The following is a 26,004-nucleotide window of genomic DNA, read 5'->3' on the forward strand; positions in this document are numbered from 1 at the left end:
ATCGAAACAACTGTTTAAAAAACAAAAAACAAAAATCAAAGAAAAAACAAAATGAAAAAATTAAAAAACAAAAAAACCCCAAAATAAACAAAAACAAAAACAAAGCGCTTCGTCTTTTATGCTTCAACTCAACTTTTTTGTTGCTTGATATAATAAAGAAAAAAAAATTAAATTAAAAATTTTGGAAAATAAACAAATCAATTATGTTTTCTTTTTACTTATCGGGTAAATAGAGAATGGAATCTTCTAATTCGTTTCGTCAAATCGTGCTGTATGAAATAAATTGAAACGGAAGTTCAGTTCTATCAACAAAAACAGGTTCGCAGTAATGGCTTACGAAAAATATTTTTATTTTATTTAAAATTTTTTAATTGGCGATGTTAATTTATTTTAATAACATGGAAACATCCCTCGACTCTAAAGATGGGTTGTCTGAAAATTTCAAATAAATTGGTAATGTAGAAATATTGTTTTATCGACTTTGAACGAACCAAGAATTACATTTTTATATGTATGGATATTATATTATATATGTAATATTTACCAATAGTAATATATTTTTTTTGCAGTGTTTAATAAACATACCCTGGCTAAGAAAAAATCGCTAAAAATCATTTTTGTCTCAACATTGCTGTATTAAACCTGTACAATTTGATATTGATTATTGCGCTGATATGCTTCCGTAACGTTTTCTCTACCACCTCTCTATTGCACAGGAAGTATTTAAAATCACAGTTTTAGATTTGCTGTTGACCATTATCATGATTCTCCTGCAAGACTTTCTTCGCGGTCTTTTCGTCCGGTTTTGTAATTGTTGTTGGTGTTGGAACTTAGAAAAAACTTTCGTAAGTATACAATTTCGTATATACATACATACATACATACATACATACATACATACACACACACACATATATATATATATATATATATATATATATATATACTAGCTGTACCCTCCCACGCGTTGCAGTGGCTCAATTTGGTGTAATGGGAAAATTTAATAAGAAGAGAAAATGCATGTTTCTTATATTAGTACAGCAATCCACTGCAAAAAATGAAAAACAAGGCGAAAATGAAAAAAAATGGTACTCTTGCAGAATTTGATCTGGATCCTCGGGAGTTTCGGTCAATCATTCATGGTTTGGACTTGACCAACAATCAGTGAATGAAGCCGAACGTAGCAAAAATGTTGAAACGCTAAATGTTTTTTGTTGTTGTTTTACAAAAATGTGAGTTAGTAATTAATATTTGGTTGATGGTGGGGGAGGGGAGTTACTATACACAGATTCGAAAAAGTTGTCCAAAAACAAATAAATGAAAGCAAAGGTAAGGTAAATTACGTTTCTACCTAATTGGATAATTGTTTAGTGTTTTTATGTAATGTAAAATGTTTAATTGGCTAAAAAAAAAAAACAGAAATGGTCGCGGACTCTGTTGAATACGTTAAGTTTGGGAAAGTAAGTTGAAAACTAAAAACTATACAAAACAGTGTCTGAAACTCACCGAATATATGTTACCATGACATAAGCTGGCATAATCGGTGGGTTTCTGACAGTATTTTGTATAGTTTTTTTAGTTTTAACTCACTTTCTCTAACTTAAAGTAATCAACAGTGTCCACCACCATTTGTAGCTTTCAAATACCCCGATAAACACTGTTTTTCGAGCCGACTAAACGTTACATTAAATGAAAAGGGTTTGTATTACTAAACACAGATACAAAGAAGTTGTCAAAAAATAAATATATAATAAATATATGTTATCAAAGGCAAGAAAAGTAAATGTTTTACCTAACTGGATAAGATTTTAGTGTTTTTATGTAATGTATAATCGGTTCAAAAACATTCAATGTTTATCGGTATATCTGAAAAATACAAATGGCGGCAGACTGTATCGAATACGTTAAGTTTGGGGAAATTTTGGGAAAATGAGTTTAAACTAAAAAACTATACAAATACTGCTAGGAACTCACTCAATATATGTGACCATGACGTAGGCTGGCATATAATCGGTGGTTTTAAACTTTTGCTCGATGCAGGTGACGACTTTTAAAAGTCCCTTTGAGTGATTACCTGGTTTGAGGATATTTGTACAACTAAACGGTAAATCTGTTCCAAAAAATCCGGTATTATTTTACTTTAAGGCCCGTTTCACGTTCGTATATAACGAAGTATATTATTGTAGATTTCGGTGTGCTAAAAACGAATCTGCAAACCGTTTCCGTAGCAAAAAGAAAGTTTTCATGATATTCATGAAATTACTTTTTTGAAAAGTGGGTGATCACTTCGCAATGTAAATTTAACTTAGAATGAGCACCCACTTTCTGGCCACCTGAGAGAGGGGCATTTTTCTGTGTTTCTTGGCTAAAAAGTTTTTTGTTTGATTTCTTTTGCATGGTAATAACCCCTGAACTCTGGGACTATTTTCCATTTCACAGCCGTAGCCTTCGTTTACGCTATGCGTGAGCATAAACGAAAGCTGTTTAGCCAATAAACATGGGAAAAAATCCCTCCTCTCTCAGGTGGCTAGAAAGTGGGTGCTTATTTTAAGTTAAGTTTACATGGAAAAGTGATCGCCACTTTTTCGAAAAAGTAATTTCTTCATATCATAAAAACTATTTTTTTGCAACGGAAACGGTTTGCAGATTCGTTTTTAGCACACCAAAATCTACAAAAAAATTTGTTATTTACGAACGTGAGACGCACGGCCCTTAATGGAAAATTATATCAAAAATCTGAGGGAAAATAGTTTTCAATAAAAACAGAAAATGAATTCGATAGAAAAAAATGGATGCTATTTTTTTTCTTTTTTCTGTGTGTTTCTTGGCCAAAAAGTTTTTTGTTTGATTTCTTTTGCATGGTATTAACCCCTGAACTCTGGGACTATTTTCCATTTCACAGACGTAGCCTTTGTTTATGCTATGCATGAGCATAAACGAAAACTGTTAAATATGCATTAGCGTACCAAACTGCCTTGTCAAAAAACCTTTACGCCAATAAACACGAAAATAAATGCCCCTTCCTCAGGTTGCCAGAAAGTGGGTGCTCATTTTAAGTTAAATTCACATGGAAAAGTGATCACCCACTTTTCGAAAAAAAAAATTCTTCAGATCATGAAAACTATTTTGGTACTCCTTGGGCGTTGAGTTCCATGGCGATCCGCAGAATTATTTAATGGTCGTTCCCTTAGTACCTCCCTAGTCAAGGCTAACGCATGCGCACGTAACATTCTTTATTTATTTACTTACGTGGTGGAGTTTCTATACTGATAGGTTTTTTGAAATTTTTTCACTGGATTATTATTGATTGAACACTAACCAGATTATGAAAAAAAATTGAAAAAAAAAAAATAATTTCAACATTTGAAAGGGGTACTCACTTTTTAGTTACCACGCTCTGGTAAATCGGTCACTCATTTTTTTTTCTAAATACGGAAGTGTCTTCGGGAGATATAAAATAGTCGCATCTTGACGAAGCAATGTATCGGGAGGCGTACGGGATGAAAAATTGTTGGTAAATTTTTAGATTAGGTCCACCTCCTCAATTTTCTTTTAAATGACGACTTGAAATGGTTTTCGACTATGCTGAATACGAAAATCGCACTGAAATTTTGCAGAAATAAGTAGTTATTAAGATATAAAAAGTTGTATTACGCATTGTAATCTTTGGCGGCCATCTTTTTTACGTGATTGTATTTGTTTATGGCGCGTGTGCACGTAAAAAGATGGCCGCCGAAGAATACAATGCATAATACAACTATTTATTTCCGCAAACTTTCAATGCGATTTGCGTGTTCAACATACTCAGAAACCTATAAATGTCGTCATTGAAAGGAAAATTGTAAAGGTGGAACTAATCTAAAAAAAAATACCAAATTATTAAACATTTCTCCAGCATGTTAGTGAAATTTATAATACTTAAAAAAAAACTAAAAAAAAACAAACAAAAGTTTTGAAAAACAAACAAACTGACTTTTAACTAAATAAGTAAAAAAAAATTTTTTTTAAAACTCGAAACTTTATTTTCATAAAAACAATAAAAAAGTCATGTTCAATCTATTTTTTTTCTTTGAGAAACAAATATATTTCTGACTTACAAATGCGGTAGAGGCTCATATTATTTTTACTTTCTATGGTGTAGATATACCGCGTTTTTATTGCTTACAAAATGGGTGACACTGATTTATCAGAACGTTGTAACTAAAAAGTGAGCACCACTTTCAAATGTCGAAATAATGATTTCTTTTTAATTTTTTTTAATAATCTGTTTAATTAGTGTCCAATCAATAATAATCCAGTGAAAAAAATTCCCAAAACCTATAAGTATAGAAATTAAGCATTTTAACTCTTTTCATAAATAATTTTAAAAAAAGTAACTAAACCATTTATTGATAATTTGTCACGTGTACAAACATTTATTTATTTACGTAAGCTTAACTCTTTTCATGAATAAGAAAAGTTTTACTCTTTAAGAATAATAAAAGGAAAAAGTTGCTGAACATTTATAAAAGGAAAAATAATTTGTCATGTACTTACTTCTTTTCATGAAAGCCAGAGGAATAGTTGGCCGAAAAGTCGTGAAAAACAACTAATAAAGATGAGAATAATAGTCCGCAATAAATAAAAATGGTTCTAATGCAGAGAGCGATCCGCGCTATTTTTTAAAATCATATTTCCACGTTTAATTAAAGTTTTACGATGTGTTTTTTTTTTATTCAATTGTAAGGTTAAAGTAAATAGGTACAAAACATCCTCCCCTCCCCATGTTAAGAATGATTTTTTAAATAATAACCTTATTTCAGCACGGATCACTGTCTTCATGAGTATCATAAAAATTACTACAAAAATACTTATCTCAATAAGTGAAAGGCTAATTTCTACTGGAAATAAAATGGCGATAATCTCGCAGTTACGAAAAATATTTTTTATTTAATTTAATATTTTTATAACTCGCAATATTAAATTATTTTAATAACATGCAAACATTCCTTGACTTTAAAAATAGAATTTCTGAAAATTTCAATTAAATTGGTAACGTAGAAATATGGTTTTATTCGCTTTTAACGAACCAAAATTACATTTATATATATATATATATATATATATATATATATATATATATATATATATATATATATTTAAAGATGTATGAATAAAAATCAATACGAAAGATATACAAATGTTTATATCCTTTTTGTATTTATTTCCTACGTGTTGACGTTTAAGAATACAAAAAGTCTTTTGAAAAACAAAACAAAACAAAAAAAAAACAAGAATGTTTCTTTCAAAAGCACATAATTTCGACCGATCCTTCGATTTTTCTCAGTGTGAATGATGAAAACATGAGTGTGGGGCGGACAGGATTAGCAGCAGGAGGGGCACAGCTATAGCCAATAAGGTTAAGATATATTTGAATATGACCCTTCCAACATTTTTGACTTAGAATTGTCAGCAACTTGTGTGGCCTCTATTCAAAACCAAATCTTTCATAAAACTTTGAATTGGACACCCACGCATCCTACGAACATCCTCGCATATGTAAACATACGTGCATATACACGCGCACATTATCACATATGCTTCTTCACGCACCCATACATACACAGGATACGCACCCACACACGTTTATAGACGTACGTAGATATAAACCTGGAGATTGATAAGCAGATGTAAGTGATAAGCAAAGTGGAATCTCCTCACCAAAAGCTTGGACTTATAGATTTATTATTATCTAGGTGCGAGACGGGGTCAAAGCACACGCTGTTTGTTTGGACTGTCTGCACGCACGCACACACACACACACACACACACACACACACACACACACACACGCGCGTTTAATTATTTTTAACTGCTTACTGTAGATTATAGTGTCTTTCGTTAATTGATATATGCACACACATAATGTAAAAATAAGATAAGATAAAATAAAATAAATAAATAAATAAACGATACATATATATAATAAGCTGAATGTCTGAATGTCTGTATGTGTGTGTGTGTGTCTGGTCACGAATAGGCTCCTATATAGTTGACTATTTAAAAAAAAAAAACTGATCACATATAATGATAGAAGACGTATTGAGACACAGGAATGGGTATGTTTGATCTGGCAGAACGGTGGTTCATTAAAATTGTGGGGTCTGCGTTCGCGCCTGGTCCACAAAATATGGAAATAAAAAATTTAAAAAATAAAATAAAAAACGTTTACAAGTGTTTTGATATATATGTACATAAGAATACTTTGATAAGTATGTTTTAACTTAAATGGGGATGGTATAATAAAATTGTGAGGTCTGCGTTCGCGCCTGGCCTCCATAGAATGGAAATAGGCACAAACTTTAATAAAGATTTTTCATATCTATCTGCGTAAGTATACTTTGATAATATGGGGTGTTCGTTCGCACCTGACACCCATAGAATGGAAATATGTCACAAAGTTTAACAAGGTTTTTTAATATAGATCCACAAAATATTGTGATAAGTGTTTCAGTGTGAACAGGTATGGTATAATAAATTATGGGGTTTCTCTATTTTATTTTTACTTTCATCATATTTTTCTTTGGTTTTGATCCCCCCAAATTCGAAGCTATCTCTTTACAGCCCTTCCTTTTCATAACCTATCATACTTTCATAAATCAGAGTCCATTTTCTGTAGACAGTTTTTGAACCCAGTCAACGACGGGCACTTTTGTTAGTATATATATATATATATATATATATATATATATATATATATATATATATATATATATATATATATATATATATATATATATATATATATATCAGGAAAAAGACATTTCACTGGTAGAAATCTAAGCGGCCAAAATGAGATTTAACATTGGCCTGGTAGTATAATCATCTGTACTAAGCTCTTTTATTCGTTTGATTTACGTTCTGGTGCCATGGCCTGTCCATGAACATCCTATATAAAATTATACATCTTAAAAGCAAGGCGAAATCGAGAACAATCACTGTCACTTGCGACTTTTTCATTGTGATTGCCAAGCAAAATTTAACTGGGAACTGAGGCCTTTTAACTTCAATTACAGAGTTTGATGGAATATGTATTCTGGGAAGAATGTCAGTTGTACCTTTATCACAAATTAGTATGGCAGTTTTTATTAACTGAGGTTGCATGCATTTGAGTTTTGTTACATTGCCTAGTCCTAGGGCATCAAGATTCCGGAATCACATAATTGGGCGTTCCCAAATTCACAATAACCGTTGTATTAGTTTAAGGTTTCTGTACGTACAAGTATATACCATATACTGATACTTAACTTGACATAAATGTCTTGCAATGGAGCATTCATTGTTTTAACATTTTAATTTTTTACTTTTTCACTTTTTACATGCTTTTTTTTTATTGGAATATTTTTTTTATTGGAATATTTTTCCTTTTGTTTCATTTGTCTTACTTTGATACAAACATAAGAAGCACATAAATTAAAGTTTTTTTCATAGCGTTCTTTTGTTTACATGTCTACAGAGACTTTACGTTTATTTTACAAATAATGTTTCTTGTTTACTAAATTATAGCCTTGCACGTTCTATTCTCTGTTGTTTTTTTAGCCCGAATACGCAGAATTTAAAACAGCCGAAAATATTCTCCATCTGATAAACAACCAAGGAATGATATGGTAAAGTTCTAAACCCTATTTTATTCATGCTAAATTTTAAATGGCATTAATATCAATGAATTCCGAAGAGTATTTCCAAATACTGTGTATAATAATAAGGGTACTCGTACAGTTTTTCAACCTGATAAAACAAGAACTATTTTATAACTAGGGCTATGACAACAACATATTCTTATCATTGTTTTGACTCTCAAGTATATATCCGACACAGTTAGACACAGTTAATCCACCGAGAACCACATCACTCTATATATAAGCATATAAGATATCAACGGATACACACTCGAGAGTCAAAACAATGCAAAGAATATGCTCTTGTCATAGCCCTATTTATAACCTTAACCTGGCTCTAATCTAATCTTAGACCAGCCTTAAGCCAACCCTAAAGCGATCCTAATATAACTCTTCCCAGCCTAACTCTAATTCTAACCTTACTTTAATCCTAAGATAACAAAGTTGATCCTCGATGTCTCCGTTCAGTATCGAAAGACAAAGGATACCTCTTGTAAAGGCATCTACGCGAGTAATTGTGAGGCAAGGATTGCGCAATCTTCATCCACACTTCTCCTGAATCGGCACTGTTTGAGTCCAGTGGCAAAGAGATCCTAACCTAATCCTAACCTAACCCTAACCTGATTCTAACACTAACCTAACACTAAACTAATCACATCCTAACACTTACATAACAACGTAATCTGATCCTCATCTAACCTGATACTAACCATAACTTAACTCAAACCTAATCCTTACCAAAACTTTAACCTAACCTCATCCTTACATAACCTTAAACTAACCCTTACTTAACTTCTACATGATCCTAACCTAACCATAAGGTCACTTAACCTAATACTTACCTAACTCCAAACTAACTTTAATCTGATCTAACCTAGTCCTAACCTTACCCTAAACTAACCCTTACCTAACTCTAATCTAATCTTTACCTAACCCCAAAGTAACCCTTACTTAACCCAAACGTAGTCCTTACCTTACACTAACGTAACTTACCCTAAACTAATCCTAACCTAACTCTCACCTGTATCTAACACAACTCCTATCTTATCGAGTTCTCCGGTTCAATAGCTATAATAGGAACAACAATTACAAGAAGGGAAAGGTCTGTACGATGACACTAGTACAAAACCTTACCAATTTTAAGGTGCAAAGAGTCAAGCGATTTCCTATGAAATTAAATTAAAGATACATTAATTTATTAAATGAGAGAAATAATTATTTATTCTCTTACATAACAAAATAAAATACAAAAATTAGGCACAAGGTCATTAAAATGTTAAGTAATTAGCCCCTATCAGTCTAATATAACATAATTCACTATCCTACTCTAGGCTAGGACTAGTGTAGTCACCACAATACCACATTTACCTCATGAGATATCCTTCTAAATATATCTCTATTGTGTTTTAGCCCGAAGACCATGTGCCAGAGAGAAAGAATGTGTAATATACGCCTGCTACATAAACATGAAGCCAAACATGAACATCTACAATTGTAATTTTTTTTTGTTTTTTACATTTTTCTTTTTGTAGGTTAGGGTGGTTTTTCTCACCGGGCATTTCTGTTATGAACTTGATCAAGCTGATCGTCCTTGCTTATGTCCGTTTCTGGTCGGTGTTAGTGTGCAACGTTCCCGAGAAAAGAATATTCCGTGCTTCTCGCTCAAACAACTTTTATTATGCCCTCCTCCTCATAATGCTCTTCATCTGCTGTATCCCATCCATGATCGTCTTCTTCAACAAATATTCGCGGGATTGTGGACCTTTCAGGTATGCAAACGAGTTCGATCATACAATAAAATCATGAACTAATAGATATTACGTTACGCATACATATTCGTAATGCCATCGTTCGACCTTCACCTGGTAAATTCCATTTTTTAATGTTCACACTTTTGCACCGATTTTCCCCGGCTAAACCCAAATATTAAGTTTCGCATGAGTTCGAATACCCTATATATTAAGTTTCATGTCTGAAGACCAAAAACTTAATTTTTTAAAACCAAAACCAATATATATATATATATATATATATATATATATATATATATATATATATATATATATATATATATATATATATATATTGTATTTACTATGAGCTTTTTACGCAAATATTACGCAAGTATAAATCATGTAGAATATCTGCATGAATATATTTACACGTAATACTTAATTAAAGATGATCATCCCGTAAGAAAACCGAAAAAACTAACAGGGAATTAATTAAGATGAATATTTAAAAGAATATGCAAATTGGGTAAATCTTTTGCAGATGAATGCAATTCCATATATAACACTGTTGTATTTTATTTCGAAATGAAAAGATAAAAAGGGTTTTTTTTAATATGAATATCAATACATACACAAAACAAAATAAACTTATAGGACTGTAGATGATGGATATATATATATATGTGCGTGTGTGTATACGTTTGTAAAAATATATATACTTATGTACATATTGTCAAACGATAATTTTTTTACATAGGAGTCACCACTTATCCAGGCCCGGAGGCCACTCAAGGATAAAAATTAATAAGTGTACGGAAGTCAATGGGGCAATATCGTAGTAATCGTTAGTTGTGGAAATTTGGTAAATTGGATGACTTAATGGGGACGCCTCATCAAGAATTTGTTTACGTTGGACTTGAAGACAATCATATTGTAGTCAGCTGGAAAGCAAGAGAACGGAATAGAGTTCCACAGGTATGCAGTTCTAAGAAAGAAGCTTTGTTCATGGAATCTACGTTTAGGTTTAGGCACAGATAAATAGTGGAGGAAATTATTGATAGTGGTTACAGAGACGAGTGTTTTTCGTGAAAGCTTGGTGAGGGGAAATATAGATTGGAGCTCAGACGAGCACTTTATTTTTACAAAGACAACTTTTACAAAGTTGTCAAAGGACAAATATTATAATACAACTGCAGATGTTCAAAATACTACTGGTGCAAATTAAAGAGGCGAATTAGGCAGACGCAATAAAATTTGTCATTTTATGTATTTTAGTGGATCATTTTTGAAGAGTGCGAGTGGGGAAAAGTTAAGGATGTAATTCCTGGTAAATAGTACATTGTTTTAGCTTCTTTTAAATATCAGCTTGAATCGAAACAGAAACTTCAGCATTCAAAACTGGTGACGTCACTGTACCAACGTAACACACATATAAATCGATTAAAAATTAAAAATTAAAAATAAACTAAGATGAATGTACAAAAGGATTTTTTTCAATTTTTACTTAATTTTGACCCCTTAAAACAATTGTAACCGACTAAAGGCCCATGAAAGGACGGTCCGTAAAAAAATCCGATCATTTGAAGCTCCTAGCGCCGCTCTGCGACTTTTAGTTTCGGAGAAGATAGAGTTTGAAAAATGGATACAGACAGACAGTTAGACAACCCGGCAGACAGACATATAGCCGTTTACATATGAGATTACGAAAACCCTTTGCTTTGAACAGACATATTTTCACTAGTGATTGCATTAAATAATTTATAAATCTTTCTCTGGAAGGTTCTTATTCTATCTAGAAAACCTTTTCGTAAGCAGATCACACATTTTCTTAAAAAGAAACAAAACAAAAAAACACCCAACAAAAACGCAACAAAAACGCAACACATTTTAAAATAATGGTTAATTTCATTAATTTAAAAATGTTATTTAAAAATAAATTGTTTGTCCTCCCAAAATAAATGAGTAAACCAACAAAAATGCAACAAAAACGCAACACATTTTAAAATAATGGTTAATTTCATAAATTTAAAAATTTTATTTAAAAATAAACTGTTCGTCCAAAAAAAAAAAAAAAAAAAGAAGTCAGGCATTTCAATGTACATACATTTCAGAATATCTCAAATTGGTTGTTTAAATTATTTTTAGACAAGCGAGGAGGGGGCCCGTTTAAATATATTTTAATTTATACAGATTTCGTATTTATTATTACAGAGCCAATTCGCTATTGAATATTATATATATATATATAAATATATATATAAATATATATATATATATATATATATATATATATATATATATATATATATATATATATATATAGTACTGATCTAAAAAGTAAAAAGAAATGACTTGGATGCCATCAGGTAGAATCGAAACTCCATCCACCTTCCCTACTGTTTGCACCATCGCTAGATAGATAATATACAGTTAAAATGAAACCATTTTAAGCTATGAATAAATTTGCACATGCGCAAAAATAATAGAAACATGTCGTCAAGTTGAAATGAACATTTTGCATTTCAATTTGCCGACATATTTCTGTAGGTGTTATTCATCTACCAAAACAAAGTTTTACTCGATATAAACACCATTATTGCATAATTACTTTTTCCTGTTAATTTCGGTCTTATATGGCCAGTAGTTAAAAAGTTTATCGGTTAAATATTTACATACAAACACACATATACATACATCTACTGTTTTATTTATTTAGATAATAAAAGTTATAATTACGGATCAACCAAAAAAATGATAGATAACAATTGAAAGAAAGTGTTCGATATTAAAAGAAAAGATTATGACCCTTTGCACCGAATCGATCAAAAATAAAAATGCAAAAACAGAAAAACTTAAAATACAGAAATGTTAAAATTTTAATAGAATAAAGTTTAAACAATAAAATTTACAACCTTCTATTACTCGCTCCTAGCAACCCACTCTGTCTCGATTCCGATGCAATTACCGATTCCGTATTAAATTCCTGGTATAATATTTTCGGGAGCTTCTCTATGAATGTGTCTATTGATCGTCTACTGATTGCTTAAAGGAGACATATAAAAATTATAACATTAAGGGGACAAATAACAGTCCGGCGTTTTACATCGGCCAATGGGGAAATATAAATTTGACGGATTCTCGCAAAAGCTGCAAATGAGGATTCGTACGACCTGAAGCCTTGGTGGTATTTACAGCAGCTTTATTTCGGATGTTTCCCTCATTGGAAAGCTGTAACGCTGGTCCTAGCTTTTCACTATCGACATTTACCTCTACTTGGCTCCTCCCTTGAGGCTTGCATTTACCAACATCCGTGGGCTTAGAACTAATTTAGATGATGGTGAAGAATTTCTCCTAACAAACACCCCGGGTATCTTAGCACTAAGTGAGACTAACCTACACTCCTCCATCCCCTCTAATTACTTTAAGATGCCTGAATATCTCCCACTTTGCCGTAAGGATTGTGACAGACATATGCACGGACTTGGAGTCTATATTCGAAACACCCTCCCCTTGATTAGAGAAACAAACCTAGAATCGGATGACTAAGCCTTTATATGCTTTAGACTTAACAGCAACATAACATTGGCTTAACCTTCGGGACAAGATCAAAGTGTAGTATCTTTTCTTCAGATGCTGCACTTCAATTTGTCTGTCAGTGGAAGAGAAATCCTTCACGACTGAGAAATTTTTTTTATTTTTGTTCCTTTTCTCCATATTAAAAAAATGACACTGGTGTCTTACTCTGTCCTGTGGGGAGGCATTGTAAATAGGTACATAACATTAGCTACTTTTATTTTGTATACCACCCCCCTCGACCCAGGACTACACCATAATAAACAAAGTCTCTGACAACATAGATACAGCAATCTCTCTCGACACTAGTGCACAAGTGCATGTATTTAGTGACTTCAGTATCCACCACAGAAACTGGCTTGGATTCTCTACTTACACAGACACAGCTGGTAGCATGACGCATAGCTTCTCTATATCTCACTCCCTATCACGGATGGTTGCGTGTCCAATCCGTTCCCCAGACCCGAACAACCCGCTTTACTTCTAGATCTGTTTCTGACCACAGTCCCCGATAATTGTATAACGAATGCCCACAGCCCACAGCCCACTTGGGAACGCTGATCATGCAGTGATAATGGTCGAAATCGCCCTAAACTCTAGAGCCAAAACTGAAGAGCCATTGCTCAAAGCGATGAGATATTATAAAAAGGCTGACTGGGAAACAATCAGGAATCTCATCAGAGATGTTCCATGCGGAAATATCTTTTATCTTTCTGCTGAACAGTGCGCAAATGAGACCGCTGAATGAATTTACTGAAACCATAAAAAAAACGCATCGAAGCACAATATTTAGGAACCCGTGATTTCTGGAAAATCTACAACAGTGTAGTAAATAACGACCAATCAACAATTCCCCCACTAACCAACAATCATGAGGTTGTTTGCTCAGCAACCGAGAAGGCTAATATGCTTGCCACTTGGTTTGCCTCACAACTCCACACTGGACGCTGCTGCACGAATCTACAACACTATTTCAACCAGGTTTAAAGAAAAAATAGGGTTATAATAAATTGTCTCCACTTTTTGAGATCCAGTGTCTGCGCTGAAGATAGAACGACGGTTACAAGTAAGATACGGTCCTTTCTTATTGATAGTTATCTTTCTAACAGATAACGTGAAAGGTCCCTCTTTCCATATCAAGAATGGCTTTCTTGTCCGCTTCACATCGTCTTATGATATCCAGCAAAATAAACAGCAGGAACTGGAAGACATAGCGAGCAGGCAATCTTTACTCTAACCAGAAACCGTCATGCCCATTCGTTATCAACCGGACGTCATAAACTTCCCCTCATTTTTCCACATTCTAGTGTTTTGAGACTTCTCGAAATCCTCAAACTGAAATTGCCAATTTCTCCCCATGAATCAGTGAATAAAATATCTGCTGCTCATCAATGTCCGCATCGGCAGTCTCTTTTTTTTTCTTTTGACAGTTTGAAAGATTGATTCATTTTCATTTATATTTCCTGTGGAAGCATCAAAACCGGGAACACGCTGCTTATTTCAATTAAAAAGATTATGTAAATACACACACACACACACACACACACACACACACACACACACACACACACACACACACACAAACACACACACACACACACAAACACACACACACACACAAACACACACACACACAAAATCGTTAATGCCTGTTTTAACCAAGTTAACACACTTTGATGATTTATATATACTGAACAGCTTTGGAAAGGCCATACATATTGAATAGTAAACCAAAATGATTTATTTTATAAATAAATTTGATAATATAAATCATTATTTGATAATATAAATGATTATAATATTGAATATCCTTGGACAGGCTATATTTATATATATATACTAGCAAAAGTACTCGTCGTTGACTGGGTTCAAAAACAGCCTACAGAAAATGGACTCTGATTTATGAAAGTATGATAGGTTATGAAAAGGAAGGGTTGTAAATATGGGTTAAATTTGTGGGTATCAAAACCAAAGAAAAATATTATGAAAGTAAAAATAAAATAGAGAAACCCCATAATTTATTATACCATACTTGTTCACATTGTAAACCCTTATCACAATATTCCGTGGATCTATATTAAAAAAAAACTTGTTAAACGTTGTGACATATTTCCATTCTATGGAGGTCAGGCGCGAACGAACACCCCATAATTTTATTATACCATATTTCTTCAAACTGAAACATAATTATCAAAGTATACTTACGCAGATAGATATGAAAAGTCTTTATTAAAGTGTGTGCCTATTTCCATTCTATGGAGGCCAGGCGCGAACTCAAACCCCACAATTTTATTATACCATCCCTATTGAGTTAAAACATACTTATTAAAGTATTCTTATGTACATCTATATCAAAAACACTTGTAATTTTTTTTTTATTTTAAAATTTTTTATTTCCATTCTTTATGGACCAGGCGCGAACGCAGACCCCACAATTTTAATGAACCACCGTTCTGCCAGATCAAACATACCCATTCCTGTGTCTCGATACATCTTCTATCATTATATGTAACCAGTTTTTTGAAATAGTCAACCATATAGTAGCCTATTCGTGACCAGACACACACACACGTACACATTCAGCGTTATATATATATATATATATATATATATATATATATATATATACATATTTTTTCAATATATACATTTTTTTCAATATATATATATATAATTATGTTATCAAAGCGTAAATATTTAAAAAGCAAAACTTATCAAGATAAGAAAAGCTCAACACTATGAAGAGGAGCAAGCAATAATATTAAATGAAAGATAAAGAATAAAAGTTATATATAACTTTATTATATCATCAGAACAATATTTCAACCGTTTTACGTAAACGACTGAATATACCGCAATAAAATGTCTGTTTTATCTGATTCAAAAGCTGTACTAATATCATTTAATTAACTTTATTTTTCGTAAATATTAGATAAGATCTTTTAGAAAAATGTTATCGCTTTTCTATAATTAACTTGGACAAATCCCGCGCTTCCAATCTTACACGCATAAAATAAATGAAACGTCTGAACTTAAAACGAGATAAAACTTTCACCAAACTTTCACAAAAAACACTCGTCTAGCTGAAACCACTATCAATAATCCCTCCCACTCTTTATCTTTGCCTAAACCTAAACGTAAATTCCATGAACAACGCTTAGTTATTAGAACTGCACGCCTGTGTAACTCTATACCGTTTGCCTGCTTTCCAGCTAACTACAATATGGTCGTCTTTAAGTCCAGCTTAAACAAGTTCATGATGAGCCGTTTCCTTAAGTAATCCAATTTACCAAATTTCCACTACTAAAGATTATTACGATATTGTCCCATTGACTGTCGTATACGCATTAACCTTTAGCCTCTTTAGCCTCAAGTGGCTTCCGGGCCTTGATAAAGGGTGACTCATTTATAATATAAAAGCATTTTCTAAAATCTATTAAAGTTTTGGGCTTCGCTCTAGTATACCTCCAATAATTTTTAACAAATTGGGTTATGTACAAATATTCTTGATTTTTATTTATATAAACAAATTCTACAATCGCATTCTAGTTTGTTATCTTTTCATTAATTATTTTCTTAATTTGAAGAAATTGAATTAATCTTGATTTCCATTCAAACCTATAACACTAACGTTTCTTGCAATTTTATCAGTTTTGACGAATACAGTGAGTACAGAACGACACCGAAAATAAACTAAAATTTTTTTAATCAAATCAACGCAGAATAATTAAATTTTTGTTTGATATCTTATGTTTTTATGAATACTCCCTAGATTTTAAATTACATAATAAAGTAACAACGATTTTATAAAAGATTTTCTCCCTTTTCTGGTACTAATATCGCTTTAGAACTGGACAAAATATTAGCAGTGTCAGAAATTTCGTGAAAATAGTGAATAATTCCACCCCATCTTTTCAAGCTTATAACTCCTCGATAAATGTAATTCAAGCCCTAATTTTTTTTCAATTAAAGGAGCAGGGCCAAGGTTTTATTAAAAAAAAAACCAAAAAAAAAAAAACCAATGTGTTTTTTTTTTTAAAAAGGTTTTAAACTTCGGACTTTACAGGTAAATTTCTAAAAAACGGATTTTTTTTGTTTTAAATTTGAATATATTATTTATTGACCTTTTCTCTTCAATTTGTGATATATAAAACTATTCAACATAAATTAATTATTTACTTTTTAAGAGAAACTTGAAAATGTGTGACACTTACACAAATGAGGGGGGCGTGAATTAAAAAAAAAAACGTTTGTCTAAAATATTATATTCGGTTTATTGGAAAGAACATAAAATTTCACATTGACCCTGAAAATATCGTAAAAATAGAATCAATAGAAAAATTTTGATAGATTTTTAAAGTTTAAAAATGGAAAAATATTGAGTTCGGAAAATTCATTACTGTTTTTTTAAAAAAAAATATTTCTATTACTTTTAAAACAACTGTAATAGTTTATTTTGGAAGTATAATCCATAAAGAAAATAAATAACCCACTTTTAACAGAGAAATTACGAGATTTTTATATTTTATTCGCAGTTTCGTGTTAGGGGTGTCAAAAATTCCTACAAAAATTCTAATACAGCTAGACAAAATATTAGTATTTTAGAGTTGTATTGATATTAAATTAGATTAGAGTGAAACGGTTCATTCTCTTGTATATTTTAAATACTAAAAGAAAAATATAATAATAATAATAATAGGTTGCATGACGTGCTTTCAATTACGTCCGCCGTCTTAAAAACGTTTGCGTGCCTGAAACAAATTCGCTATGCACGCTCGCCATATGTAATTTAGAAATCCACACGGCTTAAAACCTGCCATCCACTAGCAACAATCAAAGTCGATAAAAAAACAGGACGCATTTGCCTGCTTTCTAGCTGACTACAATCTGATTGTTTTCAAGTCCAATGTAAACAAGTTCTTGATGAACCGTCTCCTTAAGTAATCCAATTTACAAAATTCCCACTACTTATGTTTACCACGCTAAAGTCACATTGGCTTATGTATACCCATTAATCCTTATCCTCGAGTGGCCTCCGGATCTTGATAAGTGGTGATTCCTGTGTAAAAAACAAACAAACTATGATCTACTTTCAGTTATGTAGCTACGTAAATCGGCTCAAAGCAGAATAATTAAAGTCACTTGAGGCTAAGGGTTAATGCGTGTATTACAGTCAATGTGACAATATCGTAGTAATCTTTAGTAATGGAAATTTGGTAAATTGGATTACTTAAGGGAACGGCTCATCAGGAAAAACTACCCGGCTTTCAGTTACGTGACTACGTAAAGAAGGGAAATTATCACTTTCTATTCAATGCCACATACAGACACACACACACACACACACACACACACACACACTCTTACAGACAGAGCAAAGCATATACACCTACTCTCTACATTAAATGCTTCATTTACACACGATATAAAACACATAATCACATTGAAATCTAAAGGCAAACACGTATATACACACTTTTTGCGCATTCGTACTTGCCCTCTATTTTACAAACAACGGAAACTAAATTAACACTTTAAGTTGACAGCAAAACATTAACATTAAACAATTCACTCATTCAAACAACTTTCGTATCTTGTAATTTTGTATATAAATATTTATAAAATAGCGTAGTTTTAAATCTTGCTTTATCTGCGCCATTTCCAAAACATTTATTTGATTTCTGTCGTTATTGTGTGGCTTCTAGCATTCTTTGTAGCTTTTGACGTTTAAAATTCGGTTGTGATAAGACACCATCAAACTCTTCAAATGAGATGCATACACTAAATTTTATGGAAAGAATGTGTCCTGGGAATCGCCAGAACACAATGAGTCAATCCCAGGAATAAGATGACCTGTAGTTCATGATCCCGGAAGAGTGCAAGGATCGCCGGGGGAAATGCATAACGATGACGTCAATCCCAGGAACAAATTGACCTATAATCATAGTGCCTGGAACCCGGGATCATCAAAAACGAAATGATGACGTCAATCGGCCCAGGGAAAGCTAATCGATATTAAAATTGGTTCGACCAAAACCATCAAAAGAACACTAAACAAAGAACACTAAACAAAGAACACTAAGAACACTAAGCAAAGAACATAAGAACACTAAGCAAAAAACACAAAACAAAGAACACAAAGAACACTAAGCTAAGAACACAAAACACAGAACACAAGAACACTAAACAAAGAACACAAAGAAATCTAAGCAAAGAACACAAGAACACTAAGCATGAACACAAAACAAAGAACACAAAGAACACAAAACAAAGAACACAAAACAAAGAACACTAAACAAAGAACACTAAGAACACTAAGCAAAGAACACAAGAACACTAAGCAAAGAACACAAAACAAAGAACACAAAGAACACAAAACAAAGAACACTAAACAAAGAACACTAAACAAAGAACACTAAACAAAGAACACTAAACAAAGAACACTAAGAACACTAAGCAAAGAACACAAGAACACTAAGCAAAGAACACAAAACCAAGAACACTAAGAACACAAAACAAAGAACACTAAACAAAGAACACTAAACAAAGAATACTAAGGACACTAAGCAAAGAAAATAATAACACTAAGCAAAGAACACAAAACAAAGAACACTAAGAACACAAAACAAAGAACACTAAGAACACTAAGCAAAGAACACAAAACAAAGAACACAAAGAACACAAAACAAAGAACACTAAACAAAGAACACTAAACAAAGAACACTAAGAACACTAAGCACAGATCACAAGAACACTAAGCAAAGAACACAAAACAAAGAACACTAAGAACACAAAACAAAGAACACTAAACAAAGAACACTAAACAAAGAACACTAAGAACACTAAGCAAAGAACAAAAGAACACTAAGCAAAGAACACAAAACAAAGAACACTAAGAACACTAAGCAAAGAACACTAAACAAAAGGACACTACACAAAGCAAAGAACACTAAACAAAGAACACTAAGGAAAGAACACAAAGCAAAGAACACAAAGAACACTAAACAAAGAACACTAAACAAAGCAAAGAACAATAAACAAAGCAAAGAACACTAAACAAAGAACACTAAACAAGGAGCATTAAACAAAGAACACCAAGAACACTAAGGACACTAAGCAAAGAACACAAGAACACTAAGCAAAGAACACAAGAACACTAAGCAAAGAACACAAAACAAAGAACACAAAGAACACAAAACAAAGAACACTAAACAAAGAACACTAAACAAAGAACACTAAGAACACTAAGCAAAGAACACAAGAACACTAAGCAAAGAACACAAAACCAAGAACACTAAGAACACAAAACAAAGAACACTAAACAAAGAACACTAAACAAAGAACACTAAGGACACTAAGCAAAGAAAATAATAACACTAAGCAAAGAACACAACACAAAGAACACTAAGAACACAAAACAAAGAACACTAAGAACACTAAGCAAAGAACACAAAACAAAGAACACAAAAAACACAAAACAAAGAACACTAAACAAAGAACACTAAACAAAGAACACTAAGAACACTAAGCACAGATCACAAGAACACTAAGCAAAGAACACAAAACAAAGAACACTAAGAACACAAAACAAAGAACACTAAACAAAGAACACTAAACAAAGAACACTAAGAACACTAAGCAAAGAACAAAAGAACACTAAGCAAAGAACACAAAACAAAGAACACTAAGAACACTAAGCAAAGAACACTAAACAAAAGGACACTCCACAAAGCAAAGAACACTAAACAAAGAACACTAAGGAAAGAACACAAAGCAAAGAACACAAAGAACACTAAACAAAGAACACTAAACAAAGCAAAGAACAATAAACAAAGCAAAGAACACTAAACAAAGAACACTAAACAAGGAGCATTAAACAAAGAACACCAAGAACACTAAGGACACTAAGCAAAGAACACAAGAATACTAAGCAAAGAACACAAAGCAAAGAACACAAAGAACACTAAACAAAACAATCGGTACGAGAACTCTGACCCAGAGAAGTTGGGGAAACAATAAACAAAGCTGGCGAGGATAAGGTTATCAGGCCAATTATCACAAATAAAAATACGAGAAGAAAGAGAGGAGGAGACTCAGAGCGACAAATACAGGTCGACACAGAGTTCTGAAACCTACCTTACTCCACTAACCTCCACCGCGCCCTGATATTAATTGCCACTTTTATTTTGATGTGTAAATAAACAAGTCTATATTGAAATCATAAAAAAAGTGTCTGGTATTCATTTTAAAACGACAATAACGCTTCGTTTATACGACCGAGATAAACCAGATAATCACAGCTCATTCATATATGTAACACAAACAAATACTTTTATTGTCATATTTTTTATAATAATAATATCTGTATTCTATTTTTATAATAATTATATTTGCATTATATTTTATAATATCAATATTTGCATTATATTTTTATAATAATTATATTTGTATTATATTTTTATAATATTAATATTTATATTATATTTTTATAATAATCATATTTGTATTATAATATGAATATTTGCATTATATTTTTATAATATTAATATTTGTATTATATTTTTATTATATGAATATTTGCAATGTATTTTTATTATAATTATATTTGTATTATATTTTCATAATATCAATATTTGTATCATATATTTATAGTATTAATATATGTATTATGTTTATAAAATATTAATATTTATATTGTATTTTTATAATATTAATATATGTATTATATTTTTATAATATTACGATTTATATTATATTTTTATGAGATTAATATTTGTATTGTATTTTATAATATTGATATTTGTATTATATTTTTATAATATTAATATTTATATTATATTTTTATGAGATTAATATTTGTATTGTATTTTTTATAATATTGACATGTGTATTATATTATATAATATAAATATGTGTATTATATTTACATAATATTAATATTTGTATTACTTATATAATATAAATATTCGTATGTATATAATATAAACATTCGTATTACTTTTTACAATATTATAATTTGTATTATATTTTTATCAAAATTTGTGTCATATTTTTATAATATTAATATTTGTATTATACCGTTTATTAATATTCGTATTATATTTATAATATTAATATTTGCGTTACATTTTAATAATATTAATATTTGTATTATGTTTTTATCATAATTATATTTGTATTATTTTTTAATATTAATATTTGTATTATATTTTTTTCATAATTTTAATAGCATTATATTTTTATAATATTAATATTTGCATTATATTTTAATAATATTGATATTTTATTTGTAGTATATTCATATAATTTTAATATTTGTATTATATTTTATTATATTATTTTTGTACTATAATTTTATAATATTTATACTTTTATTATACTTATATAATATTTATGTTATATTTTTATAATATTAATATTTATATTATATTTTATAGTATTGATATTTTTATTATATATCAATACCACATATTCTAATTATAATCATAAAATGGTAATGTTATACTTTATCTCATAATATTACTATTTCCATGAAATTACTAGTTCTATTAGACTTCTATATTATTAATATTTTATTATATTTTTATAATATTATTATACATAATGATGCACATTTTTATACTTTTTCCAGAGATACGAACGACATTATGGAACTTTTAGTAAAAAATCTTCCATTTGTAGCAGAAATCCTTAAATTTGCCTCCAAACCAGCGACTTCGTTGATACTGCTCGGTTCGTTCAGGTAAGAAATAAATGGTTCCATTTTGTCCTGATTCCAATAATTGAACTTGTTTCTAATTTAAAATACTTATCTTCTATACGGCTAAATCCATACCTCTTCCTTGTAGAACATTCTAGATGACGGTATATTTTCTGCATCGACAGATTTTTTTTTTTTTAATTTTCTTTGGGTTTGTATTACTGTACACATAGATTCGAAAAAGTTGTCAAAAAACAAATATATAACAAATAAATGTTATCAAAGGCAAGATAAGTTACTTTTCTACCTAACTGGATATATTTTTCGTGTTTTTATTCAATGTAACATGTTTATTCAGATCGAAAAGCATACAGTGTTTACCGATGTATTGGAAAATTCAAGATGGCACCCGACTCTCTCTTTAACACGGTAAGTTCAGAAAAAGATGTTATAAATAATAAACTAGACAAAAATACTGTTAGAAATTCGCTCAATATATGTTACCGTGACATACGTTGACATATATTTGGTGTTTTTTTAAATAGTATTTTGTCTAGTTTATTATTTATAACACCTTTTCCCAAACTTACCATGTTAAAGAGAGTGTCAAATTTTTATTAGTCAATTAACCGAGAAACTTTTCTATACTAAGACAATTTTATTTTTTGCTTACTGTAAGAGTGCCCCCTTTTGGGGGAGCTGGTCCTCGGCCACGTTAAATACGATCTTATGTCACATTTTGTTTTCGTGTGGAAACGAATAAATATCGAAAGCAGTAATAACTGAGGATACAGTTAAAAGACTCAGCATTCCTTTCCCGTCGCGGTTAGTCATCTGACGAAGGCCAGAGGAATAGTTGGTCGAAACGTCGTGAAACAATAACTATGAAGATGAGGAAAACAGTCAGCAAAAAAAATAATAATAAATAAAAAATAAACAAATATGTGAACAAGGTCGGAAGTTACATTAACTGAAAAGTTATGGGAATAAAATTCAAGATGAGAACTATAATCTAGATAATACAAATTATCAATCATTATCTAAAAAAAAACTGAAATGATTTAAATTCTGTCACAATTTTAACCATTGAATGTTTCTTTTTGTTTTTCAGCCTTATCATCTATTATTTATGGTCAACATCTCAGTCGATTAAAGAAGTCAACCGGGAACTTAAAAAGACGCTTGAATACGTGAGTGCATTTATAAGTTATTCGCAAAAACACCTGACGTTGCCAGGGTAGCAAATTGATTTATATAACACATATACTCACATTAAATTCCATAGCAGTTTCTTGTTTGGAAAAATTGTTTGATATCGTTTGTATAATTTCCTACATATACAGCCTTTGATGGCTATTTAATGCCCAAACACAATACCTTTTATATAATCCATTGTATATATTTAACTGATTAAAAGTTACTATTCTTTTTTACAAAAGAATTCACCATTTATCACGGCTGGGAGCCATTCGAGGATATGATTAATGAGTGTACAGTACTCAATGGGATAATATCGTAATAATCGTTAGTATTGGAAATTTGGTAAATTGAATTACTCAAGAACTTGTTTACATTAGACTTGAAGACGATCAAATTGTAGTCAGCTGGAAAGCAGGAAAACGGAAGAGAATTTCACAGGAGTGCAGTTCTAAGAAAGGAATTATGTTCATGAAATCTACGTTTAGGTTTAGGCACAGATAAAGAGTAGGGGAAATTATTGAAAGTGTTTTCGTGAAAGTTTTGCGAGAGGCGGGGGCCATAGATTGACGTTCAGACGAGCACTTGCCATGAAAATAACGATAAAAAACGACACAAGCTCGCAACGTCTTTTCTGTGGGAAAGAGGTTGCAGGGAAGAGAATAAGTTATTTCTTACAGCTCCTGCCCTGACGTGGCAACAGTAATCCATCCTTGGACGTACCTGACTTTTATATAGGTAGAGAATTTAGTAAAATGTCATGCGTTCAAACATCTGAAAATATACCCAACCAAAACATCTACAAAAACAGAATAGTAGCACAAATTATACAGGGTATCCCAAAAATGATCCGAAATATTTCTTAGTAAAAAAAAAAAAATACAAATAAAAATTAAATTAAATAACAATTGATAAAAAATATATATTTTTAAAAAATGTACGTAGAATGCCATTTAATTTCACACAGTCTTAAAGATTACATCGGCCAAATGTTTCCAGTCATTACTAACACACGATTGTAGACGTTCACGAAAATTTCAATAACTCGATGGATTATTTCGGATACAATAGCAGCAATTTCAGAACGAATATCTCGTTTTAATTCTTCAAGAGATCGAGGGCGATGGCTGAATACTTGTGACTTCAAATAAAGGGTGACCAAAAAAAAAAAAAAAAAAAAAAAAACGGCCCCCCAACTCTTATTAGGTTCCGTTTCTTAGTGTTTTGTCCGAATGAAATGAAACTTTGGTCATAACTAGTTTATTATATTCAAAACATCACATCAAACACTATGGTCTTTCGCCTTTTTTTTCTCCGTTCTACAGCATATGTTCTAGATGGCCTCCATTTTGCTTTTGTTTTTTTGGGGGTCACCCTGCATATGGGTTTAGACCAGGCGATTTTGCGGGCCAACCAATATCACCACTCAAAGAAATCAAATGATTCGGAACTATTTCCTTAAAAAATTGCCTAAATACAGATATAAATGAATTTAACCTTAAAATAAAATGACATTCTACGTACATTTAAAATTTAAAAAAATATTTTCTTTATTCAATTGTTATTTAATTTTTTTTGACCTACAAATGTGTCAGATGATTTCAGACACCTTGAATTTCCATTCCAAAATATCTTTTTGCTCATATTTAAAAAAATCAAACTTTGATGGTAATTGCAAACATAATCTAAACGCTGATATATATATATATATATATATATATATATATATATATATATATATATATATATATATATATATATATAGGTAAGTAGATAGAGATAAAATTATTAAAGATTAGAACAAATAACAAGGTTGTGTCTAATTCTATGAAACGTTTTCCAACCAATATCACGCAAAAAACAATATAATCACGCAGATAAATGAGCATTGGAAAATATACGCACATACTATCAGCAATGTAACGTCACAGCGCGCACACGTACACAATCACGTACAGGCACATACACACACATCTCGCTTTCACTCTCTTTGGCTCGTCGAAAACTAGAAATATAATAAACGTACGCACACAAATTCATACATACATAACACACACCAGCCAAAAACCGTCGACTTCAGCAAGACATACGTACGTACACACATATATACACATATAACTCACCTAATACTGACAACGCTTTA

At 31.2% G+C, this 26,004-nt stretch overlaps 1 protein-coding gene across 1 annotated transcript; it reads left to right on the plus strand.

The window, feature by feature from the left end:
• Positions 1-714: 714 nt before the first annotated feature.
• On the plus strand, positions 715-23,905 carry LOC145286389 (transmembrane channel-like protein 3). Its single transcript, XM_080135316.1, has 5 exons — positions 715-845; positions 7,579-7,646; positions 9,191-9,427; positions 22,596-22,706; positions 23,776-23,905. Exons 1-5 carry the CDS (start codon positions 762-764, stop codon positions 23,903-23,905), a joined length of 630 nt encoding a protein of 209 aa, XP_079991442.1. The 5' UTR covers positions 715-761.
• Positions 23,906-26,004: the final 2,099 nt, after the last annotated feature.

This window comes from Euprymna scolopes, chromosome 10, assembly GCF_053919585.1.
Source record: "Euprymna scolopes isolate OS-2025 chromosome 10, ASM5391958v1, whole genome shotgun sequence".
NCBI lineage: Eukaryota > Metazoa > Mollusca > Cephalopoda > Sepiida > Sepiolidae > Euprymna > Euprymna scolopes.

What these genes read in the sequence shown, in the direction of transcription:
- LOC145286389 (XM_080135316.1), top strand. Translation starts at nt 762, where the DNA reads ATGATTCTCCTGCAAGACTTTCTTCGCGGTCTTTTCGTCCGGTTTTGT. An exon ending in CGGGATTGTGGACCTTTCAG is followed by an intron (nt 9,428 to 22,595) that starts GTATGCAAACGA and finishes TACTTTTTCCAG; the next exon opens with AGATACGAACGACATTATGG. An exon ending in ATACTGCTCGGTTCGTTCAG is followed by an intron (nt 22,707 to 23,775) that starts GTAAGAAATAAA and finishes TTTGTTTTTCAG; the next exon opens with CCTTATCATCTATTATTTAT.